At 33.6% G+C, this 20,631-nt stretch overlaps 1 protein-coding gene across 11 annotated transcripts in view; it reads left to right on the top strand.

Moving 5' to 3' along the window:
- LOC139503691 (titin-like) overlaps window positions 1-20,631 on the top strand; it is a 284,829-nt gene that overhangs the window by 154,290 nt on the left and 109,908 nt on the right. For 9 of the 11 annotated variants that reach the window (XM_071293518.1, XM_071293519.1, XM_071293520.1 and 6 more), the window contains 13 exons: window positions 11,585-11,701; window positions 12,519-12,638; window positions 13,121-13,423; window positions 14,505-14,635; window positions 14,984-15,176; window positions 15,581-15,632; window positions 16,066-16,146; window positions 16,668-16,752; window positions 17,264-17,561; window positions 17,813-17,927; window positions 18,327-18,407; window positions 19,637-19,724; window positions 20,004-20,307. In XM_071293518.1, the coding sequence (XP_071149619.1) occupies window positions 11,585-11,701; window positions 12,519-12,638; window positions 13,121-13,423; window positions 14,505-14,635; window positions 14,984-15,176; window positions 15,581-15,632; window positions 16,066-16,146; window positions 16,668-16,752; window positions 17,264-17,561; window positions 17,813-17,927; window positions 18,327-18,407; window positions 19,637-19,724; window positions 20,004-20,307 (1,968 nt within the window). The remainder of the gene's footprint in view (window positions 1-11,584; window positions 11,702-12,518; window positions 12,639-13,120; window positions 13,424-14,504; window positions 14,636-14,983; window positions 15,177-15,580; window positions 15,633-16,065; window positions 16,147-16,667; window positions 16,753-17,263; window positions 17,562-17,812; window positions 17,928-18,326; window positions 18,408-19,636; window positions 19,725-20,003; window positions 20,308-20,631) is intronic. The other 2 variants (XM_071293522.1, XM_071293525.1) reach the window with 1 other exon arrangement.

A 20,631-nucleotide genomic window follows, 5' to 3' on the forward strand; every position in this document is an offset into this window, starting at 1 on the left:
GAGACACCAGAAGATCAATTCAGAACAGAAATAGAACTAAAACCAGAAGAAGAGGCCCCTGAAGAAATATTCAAGGAATCAATAGAAATTGAAAAGAAACCAGACTTTGAAGAGGTACAACTAGATATCACTGTTGATAAAACAATAACGGAAACTGTGACAAAGGTTACAGAAACTACAACTGAAACTGTAGAAGAGGTTGAAATTGTTGGACCTGAGGAAGAGGTCATTGTCACTGAGAGAGAAACACTTGAAATCAGTGAGAAACCAGAAGAAACAGAAGCAGTTATTGTTGAACAACCCGAAGACAAACCAATCGAAAAGGTTGAAGAGACACCAGAAGATCAATTCAGGACAGAAATAGAATTAAAACCAGAAGAAGAGGCCCCTGAAGAAATATTCAAGGAATCAATAGAAATCGAAAAGAAACCAGACTTTGAAGAGGTACAACTAGATATCACTGTTGATAAAACAATAACCGAAACTGTGACAAAGGTTACAGAAACTACAACTGAAACTGTAGAAGAGGTTGAAATTGTTGGACCTGAGGAAGAGGTCATTGTCACTGAGAGAGAAACACTTGAAATCAGTGAGAAACCAGAAGAAACAGAAGAAGTTATTGTTGAACAACCCGAAGACAAACCAATCGAAAAGGTTGATGAGACACCAGAAGATCAATTCAGGACAGAAAGACAACTAAAACCAGAAGAAGAGGCCCCTGAAGAAATATTCAAGGAATCAATAGAAATTGAAAAGAAACCAGACTTTGAAGAGGTACAACTAGATATCACTGTTGATAAAACAATAACCGAAACTGTGACAAAGGTTACAGAAACTACAACTGAAACTGTAGAAGAGGTTGAAATTGTTGGACCTGAGGAAGAGGTCATTGTCACTGAGAGAGAAACACTTGAAATCAGTGAGAAACCAGAAGAAACAGAAGAAGTCATTGTTGAACAACTCGAAGACAAACCAATCGAAAAGATTGAAGAAACACCAGAAGATCAATTCAGGACAGAAAGACAACTAAAACCAGAAGAAGAGGCCCCTGAAGAAATATTCAAGGAATCAATAGAAATTGAAAAGAAACCAGACTTTGAAGAGGTACAACTAGATATCACTGTTGATAAAACAATAACCGAAACTGTGACAAAGGTTACAGAAACTACAACTGAAACTGTAGAAGAGGTTGAAATTGTTGGACCTGAGGAAGAGGTTATTGTCACTGAGAAAGAAACACTTGAAATCAGTGAGAAACCAGAAGAAACAGAAGAAGTTATTGTTGAACAACCTGAAGACAAACCAATCGAAAAGGTTAAACAGACACCAGAAGATCTATTCAGGACAGAAATAGAACTAAAACCAGAAGAAGAGGCCCCTGAAGAAATATTCAAGAAATCAATAGAAATTGAAAAGAAATCAGACTTTGAAGAGGTAAGACTAGATATCACTGTTGAAAAAACAATAACCGAAACTGAGACAAAGGTTACAGAAACTAAAACTGAAACTCTAGAAGAGGTTGAAATTGTTGGACCAGAGGAAGAGGTCATTGTCACTGAGAGAAAAACACTTGAAATCAGTGAGAAACCAGAAGAAACAGAAGAAGTTATTGTTGAACAACCCGAAGACAAACCAATCAAAAAGGTTGAAGAGACACCTGAAGAAAAATTCAGGACAGAAATAGAATTAAAACCAGAAGAAGAGGCCTTAGAAGAAATATTCAAGGAATCAATAGAAATTGAAAAGAAACCAGACTTTGAAGAGGTACAACTAGATATCACTGTTGACAAAACAATAACCGAAACTGTGACAAAGGTTACAGAAACTACAACTGAAACTGTAGAAGAGGTTGAAATTGTTGGACCTGAGGAAAAGGTCATTGTTGCTGAGAAAGAAACTCTTGATGTCAGAGAGAGACCAGAAGAAACTGAAGAAGTTATTGTTGAACAATCAGAAGAAAAAACTTTTGAGAAGGAAACTGAGATAATGGCTCCTTCCGAAGAGATTATTTTAATCGAAAGAGAAACAATAACATGGAAAAGAGTTAGTAAAACTTTAGTTAAGCAGGATACAAGAGAACAACCTGCAGAAAAACCATGCAAAAAAGATGGAAAAATATCAGAGGACGCTGAAGTTTCTGTCCAAGCAGAAGAAACTACAGTCTCAGAAATGGTAACTGAAAAAAAACCAGAAATTACTGTAGAAGAGGAGAAACCAGTAGTTTCCGAAATAACAATTGAAACTAAGGTAGAAAAACCTGAGGAAACTGAAGTTACTTTTGAGTCAGAAAAATCTGTAACTCCTGAAATTGTGACTGAAGAGAAAGAGAAACCTGAGGTCACTAAGTTCACTGTAGAAAAGGAGAAACCAGAAGTTTCTGAAATCACAATTGAAACTAAGGTTGAAAAACCTGAGGAAACTGAAGTGACTTTCGAATCTGAAGAAACTGTAACTACTGAAATTGTAACTGAAGAGAAACCCGAGATCTCTAAGATCACTGTTGAAAAGGAGAAACCAGGAGTTTCTGAAATCACAATTGAAACTAAGTTAGAAAAACCTGAGGAAACTGAAGTTACTTTTGAGTCAGAAGAAACTGTAACTACTGAAATTGTGACTGAAGAGAAACCTGAGGTCACTAAGATCACTGTAGAAAAGGAGAAACCAGGAGTTTCTGAAATCACAATTGAAACTAAGCTTGAAAAACCAGAGGAAACTGAAGTGACTTTCGAATCTGAAGAAACTGTAACTACTGAAATTGTAACTGAAGAGAAACCCGAGATCACTAAGATCACTGTTGAAAAGGAGAAACCAGGAGTTTCTGAAATCACAATTGAAACTAAGGTAGAAAAACCTGAGGAAACTGAAGTTACTTTTGAGTCAGAAGAAACTGTAACTACTGAAATTGGGACTGAAGAGAAACCCGAGGTCACTAAGATCACTGTAGAAAAGGAGAAACCAGGAGTTTCTGAAATCACAATTGAAACTAAGCTTGAAAAACCTGAGGAAACTGAAGTAACTTTCGAATCTGAAGAAGCTGTAACTACTGAAATTGTGACTGAAGAGAAACCCGAGGTCACTAAGATCACTGTAGAAAAGGAGAAACCAGGAGTTTCTGAAATCACAATTGAAACTAAGGTTGAAAAACCTGAGAAAACTGAAGTTATTTTCGAATCTGAAGAAACTGTAACTACTGAAATTGTAACTGAAGAGAAACCCGAGATCTCTAAGATCACTGTTGAAAAGGAGAAACCAGGAGTTTTTGAAATCACAATTGAAACTAAGGTAGAAAAACCTGAGGAAACTGAAGTTACTTTTGAGTCAGAAGAAACTGTAACTACTGAAGTTGTGACTGAAGAGAAACCCGAGATCACTAAGATCACTGTTGAAAAGGACGAACCAGGAGTTTCTGAAATCACAATTGAAACTAAGGTTGAAAAACCTGAGGAAACTGAAGTGACTTTCGAATCTGAAGAAACTGTAACTACTGAAATTGTAACTGAAGAGAAACCCGAGATCTCTAAGATCACTGTTGAAAAGGAGAAACCAGGAGTTTCTGAAATCACAATTGAAACTAAGTTAGAAAAACCTGAGGAAACTGAAGTTACTTTTGAGTCAGAAGAAACTGTAACTACTGAAATTGTGACTGAAGAGAAACCTAAGGTCACTAAGATCACTGTAGAAAAGGAGAAACCAGGAGTTTCTGAAATCACAATTGAAACTAAGCTTGAAAAACCTGAGGAAACTGAAGTGACTTTCGAATCTGAAGAAACTGTAACTACTGAAATTGTGACTGAAGAGAAACCTGAGGTCACTAAGATCACTGTAGAAAAGGAGAAACCAGGAGTTTCTGAAATCACAATTGAAACTAAGCTTGAAAAACCTGAGGAAACTGAAGTGACTTTCGAATCTGAAGAAACTGTAACTACTGAAATTGTAACTAAAGAGAAACCCGAGATCTCTAAGATCACTGTTGAAAAGGAGAAACCAGGAGTTTCTGAAATAACAATTGAAACTAAGGTAAAAAAACCTGAGGAAACTGAAGTTACTTTTGAGTCAGAAGAAACTGTAACTACTGAAATTGTGACTGAAGAGAAACCTGAGGTCACTAAGATCACTGTAGAAAAGGAGAAACCAGGAGTTTCTGAAATCACAATTGAAACTAAGGTAGAAAAACCTGAGGAAACTGAAGTTACTTTCGAATCTGAAGAAACTGTTACTACTGAAATTGTAACTGAAGAGAAACCCGAGATCTCTAAGATCACTGTAGAAAAGGAGAAACCAGGAGTTTCTGAAATAACAATTGAAACTAAGGTTGAAAAACCTGAGGAAACTGAAGTTACTTTTGAGTCAGAAGAAACTGTAACTACTGAAGTTGTGACTGAAGAGAAACCCGAGATCACTAAGATCACTGTTGAAAAGGAGAAACCAGGAGTTTCTGAAATCACAATTGAAACTAAGGTAGAAAAACCTGAGGAAACTGACGTTACTTTTGAATCGGAAGAAACTGTTACAACTGAAATCATGACTAAAGAAAAACCAGACATAACCACAGTCACTATGGAAAAAGAGAAACCAGATGTTTCAGAACTAACTATTGAAACTACGATTGAAAAACCTGAGGAGACAGAAGTCATCTTAGAGACTGAAAGAACAGAAGTTTCAGAAATTATCCCAGAAAAAGAAACACCAGAGATTTCTCAAGTAGAAGAGGACACCGAGAAACCTGAAGTTACTCAGTTAGAAGTTGAAACTGTTATTAAAACAGAGGAAGAAAGCACAGATTCTGTAAGAGCAGAACAAGGTTATATGCCTGAAATTATTCCAGAAAAGGAAGTTTCAGAAGTTAGTGTGGAGGGTGACAAAGCTATAGTTTCTGAAGATGTTACTGAAGAGAAACCTGAAATCACCAAGATAACTGTAGAAAAGGAGAAACCCGGAGTTTCTGAAATCGCAATTGAAACTAAGGTAGAAAAACCAGAGGAAACTGATATTACTTTTGAGTCAGAAGAAACTGTAACTACTGAAGTTGTTTCTGAAGAGAAACCCGAGATCTCTAAGATCACTGTAGAAAAGGAAAAACCAGGAGTTTCTGAAATCACAATTGAAACTAAGGTAGAAAAACCTGAGGAAACTGAAGTTACTTTTGAGTCAGAAGAAACTGTAACTACTGAAATTGTGACTGAAGAGAAACCTGAGGTCACTAAGATCACTGTAGAAAAGGAGAAACCAGGAGTTTCTGAAATAACAATTGAAACTAAGGTAGAAAAACCTGAGGAAACTGAAGTTACTTTTGAGTCAGAAGAAACTGTAACTACTGAAATTGTGACTGAAGAGAAACCCGAGGTCACTAAGATCACTGTAGAAAAGGAGAAACCAGGAGTTTCTGAAATCACAATTGAAACTAAGGTTGAAAAACCTCAGGAAACTGAAGTGACTTTCGAATCTAAAGAAACTGTAACTACTGAAATTGTAACTGAAGAGAAACCCGAGATCTCTAAGATCACTGTTGAAAAGGAGAAACCAGGAGTTTCTGAAATCACAATTGAAACTAAGGTAGAAAAACCTGAGGAAACTGAAGTTACTTTTGAGTCAGAAGAAACTGTAACTACTGAAATTGTGACTGAAGAGAAACCTGAGGTCACTAAGATCACTATAGAAAAGGAGAAACCAGGAGTTTCTGAAATAACAATTGAAACTAAGGTTGAAAAACCTGAGGAAACTGAAGTTACTTTTGAGTCAGAAGAAACTGTAACTACTGAAGTTGTGACTGAAGAGAAACCCGAGATCACTAAGATCACTGTTGAAAAGGAGAAACCAGGAGTTTCTGAAATCACAATTGAAACTAAGGTAGAAAAACCTGAGGAAACTGAAGTTACTTTTGAATCGGAAGAAACTGTAACAACTGAAATCATGACTAAAGAAAAACCAGAAATAACCACAGTCACTATGGAAAAAGAGAAACCAGATGTTTCAGAACTAACTATTGAAACTACGATTGAAAAACCTGAGGAGACAGAAGTCATCTTAGAGACTGAAACAACAGAAGTTTCAGAAATTATCCCAGAAAAAGAAACACCAGAGATTTCTCAAATAGAAGAGGACACCGAGAAACCTGAAGTTACTCAGTTAGAAGTTGAAACTGTTATTAAAACAGAGGAAGAAAGCACAGATTCTTTAAGAGCAGAACAAGGTTATATGCCTGAAATTATTCCAGAAAAGGAAGTTTCAGAAGTTAGTGTGGAGGGTGACAAAGCTATAGTTTCTGAAGATGTTACTGAAGAGAAACCTGAAATCACCAAGATAACTGTAGAAAAGGAGAAACCAGGAGTTTCTGAGATCGCAATTGAAACTAAGGTAGAAAAACCAGAGGAAACTGATATTACTTTTGAGTCAGAAGAAACTGTAACTACTGAAGTTGTTTCTGAAGAGAAACCCGAGATCTCTAAGATCACTGTTGAAAAGGAGAAACCAGGAGTTTCTGAAATCACAATTGAAACTAAGGTAGAAAAACCTGAGGAAACTGAAGTTACTTTTGAGTCAGAAGAAACTGTAACTACTGAAATTGTGACTGAAGAGAAACCTGAGGTCACTAAGATCACTGTAGAAAAGGAGAAACCAGGAGTTTCTGAAATAACAATTGAAACTAAGGTAGAAAAACCTGAGGAAACTGAAGTTACTTTTGAGTCAGAAGAAACTGTAACTACTGAAATTGTGACTGAAGAGAAACCCGAGGTCACTAAGATCACTGTAGAAAAGGAGAAACCAGGAGTTTCTGAAATCACAATTGAAACTAAGGTAGAAAAACCTGAGGAAACTGAAGTTACTTTCGAATCTGAAGAAGCTATAACTACTGAAATTGTGACTGAAGAGAAACCTGAGATCACTAAGATCACTGTAGAAAAGGAGAAACCAGGAGTTTCTGAAATCACAATTGAAACTAAGGTTGAAAAACCTGAGGAAACTGAAGTTACTTTTGAATCGGAAGAAACTGTTTCAACTGAAATCATGACTAAAGAAAAACCAGACATAACCACAGTCACTATGGAAAAAGAGAAACCAGATGTTTCAGAACTAACTATTGAAACTACGATTGAAAAACCTGAGGAGAAAGAAGTCATCTTAGAGACTGAAACAACAGAAGTTTCAGAAATTATCCCAGAAAAAGAAACACCAGAGAATTCTCAAGTAGAAGAGGACACTGAGAACCCTGAAGTTACTCAGTTAGAAGTTGAAACTGTTATTAAAACAGAGGAAGAAAGCACAGATTCTGTAAGAGCAGAACAAGGTTATATGCCTGAAATTATTCCAGAAAAGGAAGTTTCAGAAGTTAGTGTGGAGGGTGACAAAGCTAAAGTTTCTGAAGATGTAACTGAAGAGAAACCTGAAATCACCAAGATAACTGTAGAAAAGGAGAAACCCGAAGTTTCTGAAATCATAATTGAAACAAAGGTTGAAAAACCTCAGGAAACTGAAGTGACTTTCGAATCTGGAGAAACTGTAACTACTGAAATTGTAACTGAAGAGAAACCCGAGATCTCTAAGATCACTGTTGAAAAGGAGAAACCAGGAGTTTCTGAAATCACAATTGAAACTAAGGTTGAAAAACCTGAGGAAACTGAAGTAACTTTCGAATCTGAAGAAGCTATAACTACTGAAATTGTGACTGAAGAGAAACCCGAGGTCACTAAGATCACTGTAGAAAAGGAGAAACCAGGAGTTTCTGAAATCACAATTGAAACTAAGGTAGAAAAACCAGAGGAAACTGAAGTTACTTTCGAATCTGAAGAAACTGTAACTACTGAAGTTGTGACTGAAGAGAAACCCGAGATCACTAAGATCACTGTAGAAAAGGAGAAACCAGGAGTTTCTGAAATCACAATTGAAACTAAGGTAGAAAAACCTGAGGAAACTGAAGTTACTTTTGAATCGGAAGAAACTGTTTCAACTGAAATCATGACTAAAGAAAAACCAGACATAACCACAGTCACTATGGAAAAAGAGAAACCAGATGTTTCAGAACTAACTATTGAAACTACGATTGAAAAACCTGAGGAGACAGAAGTCATCTTAGAGACTGAAACAACAGAAGTTTCAGAAATTATCCCAGAAAAAGAAACACCAGAGATTTCTCAAGTAGAAGAGGACACCGAGAAACCTGAAGTTACTCAGTTAGAAGTTGAAACTGTTATTAAAACAGAGGAAGAAAGCACAGATTCTGTAAGAGCAGAACAAGGTTTTATGCCTAAAATTATTCCAGAAAAGGAAGTTTCAGAAGTTAGTGTGGAGGGTGACAAAGCTATAGTTTCTGAAGATGTTACTGAAGAGAAACCTAAAATCACTAAGATCACTGTTGAAAAGGAGAAACCAGAAGTTTCTGAAATCATAATTGAAACTAAAGTTGAAAAACCTGAGGAAACTGAAGTGACTTTCGAATCTGAAGAAACTGTAACTACTGAAATTGTAACTGAAGAGAAACCCGAGATCACTAAGATCACTGTTGAAAAGGAGAAACCAGGAGTTTCTGAAATCACAATTGAAACTAAGGTAGAAAAACCTGAGGAAACTGAAGTTACTTTTGAGTCAGAAGAAACTGTTACTACTGAAATTGTGACTGAAGAGAAACCTGAGGTCACTAAGATCACTGTAGAAAAGGAGAAACGAGGAGTTTCTGAAATCACAATTGAAACTAAGCTTGAAAAACCTGAGGAAACTGAAGTGACTTTCGAATCTGAAGAAACTGTAACTACTGAAATTGTAACTGAAGAGAAACCCGAGATCTCTAAGATCACGGTTGAAAAGGAAAAACCAGGAGTTTCTGAAATCACAATTGAAACTAAGGTAGAAAAACCTGAGGAAACTGAAGTTACTTTTGAGTCAGAAGAAACTGTAACTACTGAAATTGTGACTGAAGAAAAACCCGAGGTCACTAAGATCACTGTAGAAAAGGAGAAACCAGGAGTTTCTGAAATCACAATTGAAACTAAGGTAGAAAAACCTGAGGAAACTGAAGTTACTTTCGAATCTGAAGAAACTGTAACTACTGAAATTGTGACTGAAGAGAAACCCGAGGTCACTAAGATCACTGTAGAAAAGGAGAAACCAGGAGTTTCTGAAATCACAATTGAAACTAAGCTTGAAAAACCTGAGAAAACTGAAGTTACTTTCGAATCTGAAGCAACTGTTACTACTGAAATTGTAACTGAAGAGAAACCCGAGATCTCTAAGATCACTGTAGAAAAGGAGAAACCAGGAGTTTCCAAAATCAGTATCAAAACTAAGGTAGAAAAACCTGAGGAAACTGAAGTTACTTTCGAATCTGAAGAAACTGTAACAACTGAAATCATGACTAAAGAAAAACCAGACATAACTACAGTCACTATGGAAAAAGAGAAACCTGATGTTTCAGAACTAACTATTGAAACTATGATTGAAAACCCTGAGGAGACAGATGTCATCTTAGAGACTGAAACAACAGAAGTTTCAGAAATTATCCCAGAAAAAGAAACACCAGAGATTTCTCAAGTAGAAGAGGACACCGAGAAACCTGAAGTTACTCAGTTAGAAGTTGAAACTGTTATTAAAACAGAGGAAGAAAGCACAGATTCTGTAAGAGCAGAACAAGGTTATATGCCTGAAATTATTCCAGAAAAGGAAGTTTCAGAAGTTTGTGTGGAGGGTGACAAAGCTATAGTTTCTGAAGATGTTACTGAAGAGAAACCTGAAATCACCAAGATAACTGTAGAAAAGGAAAAACCAGGAGTTTCTGAAATCACAATAGAAACTAAGGTAGAAAAACCAGAGGAAACTGAAGTTACTTTTGAGTCAGAAGAAACTATAACTACTGAAGTTGTTTCTGAAGAGAAACCCGAAATCACTAAGATTCCTGTAGTAAAGGAGAAACCAGGAGTTTCTGAAATAACAATTGAAACTAAGGTAGAAAAACCTGAGGAAACTGAAGTTACTTTTGAGTCAAAAGAAACTGAAACTACTGAAATTGTAAATGAAGAGAAACCCGAGATCACTAAGATCACTGTAGAAAAAGAGAAATCAGGAGTTTCTGCAATCACAATTGAAACTAAGGTAGAAAAACCTGAGGAAACTGATGTTACTTTTGAATCAGAAGAAACTGTTACAACTGAAATCATGACTCAAGAAAAACCAGACATAACCCCAGTCACTATGGAAAAAGAGAAACCAGATGTTTCAGAACTGACTATTGAAACTAAGGTTGAAAAACCTGAGGAGACAGATGTCATCTTAGAGACTGAAACAACAGAAGTTTCAGAAATTATCCCAGAAAAAGAAACACCAGAGATTTCTCAAATAGAAGAGGACACCGAGAAACCGGAAATTACTCAGTTAGAAGTTGAAACTGTTATTAAAACAGAGGAAGAAAGCACAGATTCTGTAAGAGCAGAAAAAGGTTATAAGCCTGAAATTATTCCAGAAAAGGAAGTTTCAGAAGTTAGTGTAGAGGATGAGAAAGCTGGAGGTATAGAATCAGACAAACAGAGGGTGTTGATACCTAGTGATATGGTTGATCAAGATAAAATGTTAAGTCATATTTCTGACACTGAAATCTCTCCTTTGGAGGTCTCTACCCTTCCTGAAATGAAGCAAGAATTTGTTACAGGTATCAAACAAATTTCAGTCAGAGCACTTGGCTGTTCAAATTTGTCAGCATTTCACAAAAGTTTATTTCAAGTGAACATTTCAAATAATGTTTCCCATGTGAATGCTGATAAGTTTTGATGGTCAAATGTAGCTGACTTAAGCTGTGTTTGCTAAATACTGACCATATGCTAATGCACAGCTTTCACTCTATTTTTTGGCAACATTTTGGAGCAATATTTTTACAACTTCATTAACAACTAAAATTTAGAAAAAAAATCTCTTTTCTTTTTTTCTTTATTTTTATGATGGATAAAATTTGATCATATTGAGGGATAGAAAAGGGATTTTATGGTTTTAGAAAATAAGGCATGTAATTTAAGCATGAATGCTTCTGTCCTTTTTCAATGCAGTATTGTTCTATGAAAATATTGCTTGAAAAATGTCTGTAAATGAGAAAAAGAGAACATTCATTGGTAAGTTGTAGCATGGTGTGCCAGTTTAAATTATGTTATACAAAAAATAGTTTAGTTATCAAAATAAGATATTTTTATCATTCAGCAAAAAAATGCTTAGCCAGTTTGTGAAAAGAAAAGGTTTAATGTTATATCAATCTGCTGAATGCATAGTTTGGAGGAATGTTGAAGCTAAATTAAAATTGTTTGCATTGAAACATTAGTGTCATAATTTGTATGTTTCTAAAATATCTAGTGAAAGAGATGAATTATTTCTAACTCAAGAATTAAGTCTAATAAAATTTTATATAATTTCAGTGTGTTAAAATTATAAAATGAATGTTGTAGAATTATAAGAAAATTAACCTATCTAGAAAGTAGATTCACCTATATATAGCTAGTAATTAATGAATGTATTGATTGAAAATGTGACCCATTTGTTCTAATTTAGCTTTAAATTTTTAGAAGTTGTTTTTAAAATGAAAAGAATTATTAATTATTTTGTTTTCTAATTTCAGGAGACGATGTTGAGGCTGAGTTCAGACTCAGTGAAACAGTTTCAGATAGTGTACAGGATGTACAGGCTGAATTCAGACTGAGTGAAACCTTGTCAGAAAAGGAGAGACTAACAGCAGGTATGACTCGTCACACATCAGATATAGTTTTTATCTAATGTTTATTCTATGTATTGTAAGGTATAAAAAGTCTTTACCAGCATTCTTATCTATGTGCATTTTTGCTTAAAACAAATTACAAAATTTTGTGAAAGGAGTAGGGGCAGTAAGGCCCTTATTTGGCCCAAAAATCACTGCAAATTTAAAAGTTATCATACATATTCTTAATTTACTGAAAACTTGACTAAGGTATAAAGAATTATGAAAAACAAAACAAATTTGACATCGAACAAGATCCCATGACAACAAATCATGACTAAAATTGCATATTTTGTTAAATTTCGTGATTTTTGTTGTTTTTTCATCAAATTTGAAGTATATTTTAGATTGAAAAAGTATGTGCGCACCCAAGAACCAACTTTATATTTGTAGAGATTATGCCAATAGTTATAATAAAGCTTCTGTTAAATTATTTTGTTGTTTCTCGGCTGCGCAGGATGTTTCCACAACGGAAATAAAGATAAAAAACTGCATAAATTTTATATTTTTCATCGTTTTTGTGAAAATAGTATACATTATGACGTAATTGTGACGTCATCAGATAAAAATCTTTATGTTTTTCATTTATATTTCTTGACCCTATGCATTTCTAAACATTATGTGCCAATTTAAAATAGTTATCAAACATTTTATTTTCTCTGGCCAAAACTAGGCCTTAATGCCCCTAATCCTTTAACTTTTTTTATTTTTGCATGAAGTGTAAACATGAGAAAAGGATTGTAATTGTTAAAAAGTTACAATAAACCTTCATATAAATAAATATTTTGATATTTTCCAGAAGAAGAGAAAGAGATAATTTCAGATGAAGAAAAGAGAAGATCACTGTCTGTTTCCTCTGAAGAAATAGAAGAAGAAATCTCAACTATTGAAGAGAAACCAGAATCACCAGTGACTATCAGTAAGTTTTGAATATTCTGGATCTAAAAAAGTTCCGTGTGATTTCCCACCAAAACATTTTCACAGTATCTCAGATTTTGTCAATAAATCAATAAGAAGCAGATTCTACCACTTTACCTCAAGCCTCACATTTAAGATTTTGAATATGTGCCTGCCTCTGTTGTGTAAATATTATAATTAAAGGGGTATTATATTACAAGACAATGTAATAAAATAAGATTCCATGTAATTTATTATTACCACACATTGAGTGACAAGATAAAAAAAAACTGCATACAGAATTACACATATAGGTCCTCAAAGACAAAAAATGGAAACACTTAAGTTTATAAAAATCATTTTATTGTGTTTTCTAACAAGATTTGATGTTGGTGAATATTCAATACTTCATACCTACACAAATAAATCATCAGAAGTACATTGAAAGAAAGAAATAAAAACAATGCCAGGCACATGATAAGTTAAACTGATTTCTACTTTTAGCTGTCGAAGAAAAAGAGATAACTAAATCCCCTGAAATAATCCAGTATTTGCAAGACATATCTGCACAAGATGGAGGCCAAGCACAATTGGTTTGTAAAGTCACAGGCCTGCCACGCCCAACAGTCACATGGTACAAGGGAGAGGAGATGATTTTCCCATCAGAGGAATTCAAAGTATTCTATGAAGGAGATGAATGCACACTAATCATCGCTGATGTTTACCCTGAAGATGCAGGACAGTACAAAGTTGTGGCTAAAAACGATGTCGGAACAGCTATGACAACTTGTGATTTATCTGTCTTAGGTAAACAACATTTCAACTCCATTTCTGTCCTTCAAATTTATCTGGAAAAAAAAATTAAATCTGAAAAAAACACCAAATAAAGATTATTGTTAAACATAAGTCTCCAAAATACTCCATTTATTTTAATGATTATTAATTAGTATCCCACAAATACAACATAATTTACTATTATTATTTTAACAACCTATACAAAGACATTCCATGATAATATTGTATGGTTTGAGATATCATGAGTCATGTTTTTACCTTGAATGAAGTGAAGATTTTAATGTTAAGGTTTATGTACCCTTCTGTAGCCATTTTTGTACGAACTTTTCAAACTTCCATTGTATCAAAACTACAGATATAATGAATAACAGAGATAGGCCATTTAGTACATATTCCAAGGGGAAACTTGATGCAAAGCATTATTTTTTACTGTTCCATTGCATTTAATAGAAAAAGAGGACTTTGTGGCAAATAAATCAAGATTTTTATAGAAAATCCACAGCCTTTATCCTTGTGCTCTCATATTTGGCAATTTGATGACTGATAGATATAGGATTATTGCATGCAGTGCTAGCATTGATTTCCTTAAAACAAGTTTATAAATGTAGTTATTGGTTAAGACAAGTATAAATATGGCAAAAATCAAGTACACCTTTTAGGGTGCCCTCGACTTTAGTGACTCAGCACGAGGTGTTTTGGAATTTACAGGTTACTTAGAACTTTTTGTAAAAAATAAACACTAGCACATCATAGAAAATCAAGTGAGTAATTTATGTTTCAAATTTTATAACAAAAATCTCTGTATTAAAGGCTGTGGATTTTCTATAAAAATCTTGATTTATTTGCCACAAAGTCCTCTTTTTCTATCAAAAGCAATGAAACAGTAAAAAATAATGCTTTGCATCAAGTTTCCCCTTGGAACATGTACTAAATGGCCTATCTATATTATTTATTATATCTTTAGTTTTGATACAATTGAGGTTTGAAAAATTCGTACAAAAATGGCTACAGAAGGGTACATAAACCTTAAAATGACCACAAGTATATATATATGTCCCTTGATGTTATTAACTAAATATATATTTATTTGTAGCCCCAGAAGAGACAGTAGAAGAACCTGAGTGGTTGGCTCCATCTTTTATACAGAAACCTAAATTCCAGACGGTTGATGTTGGACAAACTGTAATGTTTGAAGCCAAGATTGTAGCCAACCCAGGACCACAGGTAAATTATACATAGTTTACATATGATTTACCATGTAGTTGTCTATATAAAAAGATGTGGTATGATTGCCAATGAGACAACTCTTCTCCAGAAACAAACAAAACATAAAAATTAACAACTATAGGTCACTGTTCGGCCTTCAACTATCAACAAAGCCTATAATGATAGCCAGCTAAAAAAAGTCCTGAAATTTTATGTACAAAACAATGAATGAAAGATAAATATGTAACACAGCAACAAACGACAAAAATTATTTGAAACTTGTGGGTTTTTTTATCGTTGTGATTTCACTTGCAATTTATGAATTAAATATTGTGTATATTTAATTAACTGACTTATTTAAATCAGATCCACTGGACCAGGAATGATATTCCATTGTCCAGTGACAAGAAAATCCAGATAGAGACAAAACAAGATGACCACTTGTACCACACCACTATCCAGCTGACCGATGTTATGCCTGAAGATGCAGGAACTTACAAAGTGACCAGTCAAAATGACTATGGAGAGGCTAGTGTCTCTGTGTCACTGCTAGTCAAAAGTAAGTCTAATTTAATTGGTTGTCGAACTAGCTAGATCTACTGTATACACATGTTTGTAACTGGTTATATGATTAGTACAGCAGATCTAACTTGGTATATCAACAGTTTGTTATTTAATCTAATTTGATTATGTGTTAGTCCAAAACTGTCAATAATGACTTTTGTATAATCAGATTGTCTTTGTATTTCTTGATTTTAGTATTGTAAGTGGGAAAAAGGGGAAACAAACTTCTTAGCTGAAACTTGACATAGGAGCTTGATATGTTGGTAATAGTGAAGTGATATGACCCTTCTGCAGAAATCAGTGAACTCTTGGCAAACAAGCCGTAACAATTTTTCTGCTTTAATTAGCAATCAGTTGCTATTTCAGAAGACAACCAATTGCATTGTTTATCTTTTACAGAACCATCTGGTCCAGAACAAACAGACTTCAGAGAAAAACTACAGACTCAAGTGTAAGTCTTGTCACTGATCTCATTTAACTTTTATTCACTGGGAAAAGATATGTTGTCAGACTGATATATTACTAAAAGCATTGAATTTGTTATAGCTTTATTGTAGTGCATTGTTTCTTGTTACATTTTATGGAAATTGGTTGTTCTTTTTTAGGGCTGATTAAAATAATTAAGTTTTGTAGCATGAGCTAACTTATTAGTTTATTTGAATGATGTTATTATTAAGTCTTTTATTTTACACAAAAGCATGAGGTCAAAGTACTTAACTGTTTTGTTTAGAAGTTAAAAGAAATTAAAGTATTAAAACGTGGCATGAAATTGAATTAAATTAATAATAAAAGCATGATTTCAATGAGGCAAAGATGTTTCTACTGCTATTAACTAGAATCATTAGAATGAGTTGATTGCATGTTTAAATGTTGTGTGTCTGCAGGAAAACTAAAGTTGGTGTCAAAATCAAAGCAGAGCAGGTTGACTTCCGTAGCTTGTTACAAAAGTCTACAGTCAAATCTAAGTAAGTTTTAAGTTACTTCTGTTGAAATCATTTCCTTCCAAAGAATATTGCATGGAAGACTGTTAGCATGGTAGAATGAAATTTACGATGGTCAAAGGCCAGTTTGTTACTATCCAGATGTGAAAACAAAGAGCCATAACCTAGAAACTGAATGTTCTTTCCAGAAAATAAAGGACCAAACCATTTCCTAGATGCTTTGAAAAACCTAAAGGACACACACTCTTTCCTCTTTAAATCTTGTTTGCCTTTGCCCACTTTTCATGTTTATTGAAAAGTCAGTAAATATTAAAAAAAAAATTGTTTACATTGAAATATGGATAATTGTTTGACTTCTTCAAATTTTCATTATATAAGCATTTGTTTCAAAATTTATAAATCATTGTACTGTAAAAGTTCTAACTCATCTACAAAAATGTTAAAGTATTGACCTTTCAATTTTTGAATTATTCTGTGTCCAGATTAAAATGTATCATTTAAATGATATATGGATATTTTGTTTACTTTATAAATTTGTACTTTAGGAAATTTGCTGAAGATGTTACAGGAGAAGATGTAACAGAAGAACAACAGGCAGAACAGAAAGATTTCAGAGACATTCTCAAGAAGGTAATTCAGGGGAGATAATCTTCTGCCTTTTTGGATGATTTCTGCTATTATAGTTCAGATTTATCTAACATGATAAATGAAATATGGTATGATTGCAAATGAAACAACTATCCACCAAAGTTCAAATGAAGAAGAAGAAAAAAATTATAGGCAACCATGCAACATTCAACAATGAGAAAACCCATACCATAAAGAAGGCTGATCTCTTTTAGTACAGCCATTTCTGCGTTTTATTTCTATGAGCAAAAATTAAAAAAAAAAACATGGATTTATCTACAGATTTCAAGTATTTTGTCTCTTTTTCATAAATATAAACATAGATCTTCCAGATTCAACCTTTATTTACCTTCCCTGTGTAAACAGTTTCTTTTATATTTACCTTTTCTAATTTAAGCTTTTACCATGAAATGCTAAAAAAAATATTTATAAGATTAACATATCTTATTTTTAATTCTATATAGAATATAAAAGCAAGTCATTTAACTGATATTCTTTTATTCTAATAAAACAGGCTGACAAGCTTGAAGCACCGGAATTTGTTAAGACCATCAAAAACCAGGAAATACCTGAAGGTGACGAGGTCAAATTTGTTACCAAGGTCAAGGGTAAACCTGAACCAACTGTTACTTGGTTCCATGACGACCAGACCATTGTATCTGATGACATCTACAAGGTCATCCCTGGTGAAGAAGGTGAAAGTACTCTTCTACTTCCTGAAGCATTCCCAGAGGATTCTGGGAAATACTCAGTACAAGCTGAAAATGAGGCAGGAAAAGCTGAATGTTCAGCTGTTCTCAAGGTCATCACTGGTAGGTTAAAAGTACAATAAGCATATGGTACTGTTGGTGTTTCTTTTGATAGATTTGTATTATAAAGTACAAAGAAAATGTCATATGAATGTCACCTTTTTTAGGAAATAGAAAATATCAAATTTCTAGTTTTAAAGGTATTTGTCATGTTTTAACAGTTGCTTTTATATTTTGAAAAGATTTTCCTCAAAATTACAACTGAATTGATATTTTACCTTAAGTTATAATTTTGGTTGGGTTTTTTCCTGTAGAAGATGAATTGGATGCTGGAGAAGAAGCACAAAAACCAGAAGTCATCAAGAAAGTAGAAGTTGTAGAACAAGAAGCTGAGCAACTAGACTTCAGGGATGTTCTCAAATCTCAAGTGTAAGTAGGGACATTGTCAAAATAAAGAATGCTGGAATGTTTTCAAAAATGTCTTTCTTATTATTTTTCATCAAGAACAATATCTGGAAATTTTTGGCCTTATTTGCAAGGTGTTTGAACCTAATTTCGAATGTATGGTTAGAATGAAGAAATATCTAAATCAAAATATTTAAAAAAAAAAAATCATTCATTGCATGGTTATCCCTTAAAATAAAATTAATTGCAGATGTAATAAAGGCATGTTTTGTTTTTTGATTTGTAGCATGTGTTCAAATTTTAAACCAAGTAGAAAAATTACAGTTGAAGACACCATAGTTCAGAACAAAATGTTTATTGCAAGTTTTCCTGCATAACTCTTTTTTCATTAATGTATTGTTTGTCTTGCTCTTGCATGTTTAGAAAAACTAAAGTTGGTGTGCAATATACGTATGAGCAGTTGGATTTCCGTACAGTTCTTAAAACTACAAGTGTCAAGTCAAGGTAATAATTGTAACTAACCCATAGTCATTGTGTAGCATGGTGCATGTTAATTTATTGAGAAATAATGTTGAATATTAAAATAAGAAGATGTGGTATGATTGCCAATGAAACAAGTCACCACCAGAGACCAAATGACAAAGAAATTAACAACTGCAGGTTTCCTTACAGCCTGATCTTGATCAAATTGCAAAGTTTTATCATATTCAGTAGCAAAGATAACCTTTTGCAGCTATTCCAATGACATCATCAAATGGGCTCGCGGGTCTAAATCATTTTTTTTTAATTTAATATAGAATTTGTCTATATTTTTCTATAAATAAACTTGATCTTATACTTATTAGAGAAACAAAATTAAAAAAATGGGGTCACTGTTTATTTACACTCACAAAATGCCTTCGAATGAAGCATACATATTTGTTAATGTCCTTTTTTTCTGCTGTACTAATAGGAGAAATAGCGGTAATATCGAAATAGAAAAAGAGCTAAATTACAGAAATAGCTTAAATTTTACAACTATTTAGTTTATGTACAGCTTAATTGAAAAAAAAACAATAAAAAATATTGGTTTCCGATGAGTTAAGAAAGATATTTCAATTTTAATGCCAAAAAGTGGCATTTTTGCACCAAAGGGAGATAATTTGGAGCTTTTTCAATGATATCTACATTTTAAAAGTCACCTGGGGCCAACGCGAATTGATTTTTTGGAATGATTTTTGTACCATATGACAAAGTAACAACTACTTAAGGTTATACATAAAATTTGTAATGAAAAATTAATGTTTAATTTTTTTTTCTGAAAATCTTATACCCGCGACCCTCCTTAAATTAAAGATTCAAGAATACTGTCAGTCCAATTAACTGATATGAATGGAAAGAGAATATATTTAAATTTTATTTGAATCCGTGGTATTGTCTTTTATTTAACCAGTTTTTCATATTTTTTAATGCATTCTTCAACTCCTTTACTATTATCTTATTGAAGTTTAAAACCTCTTTGTACAACTATTGTCAAAGTTGATTTAAAACAACATGATATAAGCAAATAGGCACTGTGTATTGTTTGTTATTTACTCTGAATTAATTGGTAATGTTTTCACTACATGACTACAGAAACATGATATAAACTTGTATCTTACTATTGCTGCAGAATTACTGTATAATATATATGTTGATCATCTCAATCCAGAGAATGAATGTTTGTTTAATTTGTATGTGTTTTTGTTTATTAGGAAATTTGATGAAGATGTTACCGGTGTTGAAACAACAGTTACAATACAGGAAGCTGAACAAGTGGATTACAGAGATGTTCTACAAAAGGTAAGCAATAAAGGACAAAGAAGTCATTTAGAATTAAGATATATGTCTTGTTCATAAATGTAAATCAGAGACTGAAGTTAAAATAACTAAATGGTTCTTAATCAGAGATGACTCAATGAACTTACTAAAACATATTTTTTGAATTTGATAATATTTCATGAATTTACCGTATGCTTTATAGATATCTTTTCCTTGTTTCTGTTATTGGATTACTGTCTCATTGATTTTTACCCCACAGTTGGTTCCGTTGGAATGAATTATTTTTCTTTTATTCACCAGAAACAACCAGAAGAAGATCAGGTTGCACCAGAGTTTGTAGTCAGTATTGGAGACATGAAGATTCAGGAAGGTGAATCTACCAAATTTACAGTCAAAGCCAAAGGTCAACCAGCTCCAGAGATCCAATGGTTTGTCAACAATGCACCAATCAAAACTGATGATATCTATCAGGTGATTCCTGGTGAAGAAGGGGAGAGTACTCTGGTACTTTCTGAAGCTTTCCCAGAAGACAGTGGTGTGTATACAGTGAAGGCCATTAATGAAGCTGGACGAGCAGAAGCCACAGCTTTACTTACAGTTAATGGTAAGTCACTCATACAAACAGTTTATCTCTAGAAACTGAGAGAACTTCATTGATTGATAACATTTTCTTTCTTTGTTCTATGGCATAAAGTTTTGAGGCTTGCCACATTTTGAAATATTTTATATTCACCTTCAAAACTCCTCCAGTTACTCCAGCTAGCTAGCTCCACCAATAAAAAACCTGGCTACCATGAAATATAGCCTAGTAGCAGTAAACACCAACAACAATGTAATCTTCAAAAATAAAAATGTTGTTTTTTCGGTGAAATAGGAATGTGCGTGGTATGATTGAATAAAAACTTGTAAATTGAACAGGACATTAACC

This window comes from Mytilus edulis, chromosome 14 (assembly GCF_963676685.1).
Source record: "Mytilus edulis chromosome 14, xbMytEdul2.2, whole genome shotgun sequence".
Lineage (NCBI taxonomy): Eukaryota > Metazoa > Mollusca > Bivalvia > Mytilida > Mytilidae > Mytilus > Mytilus edulis.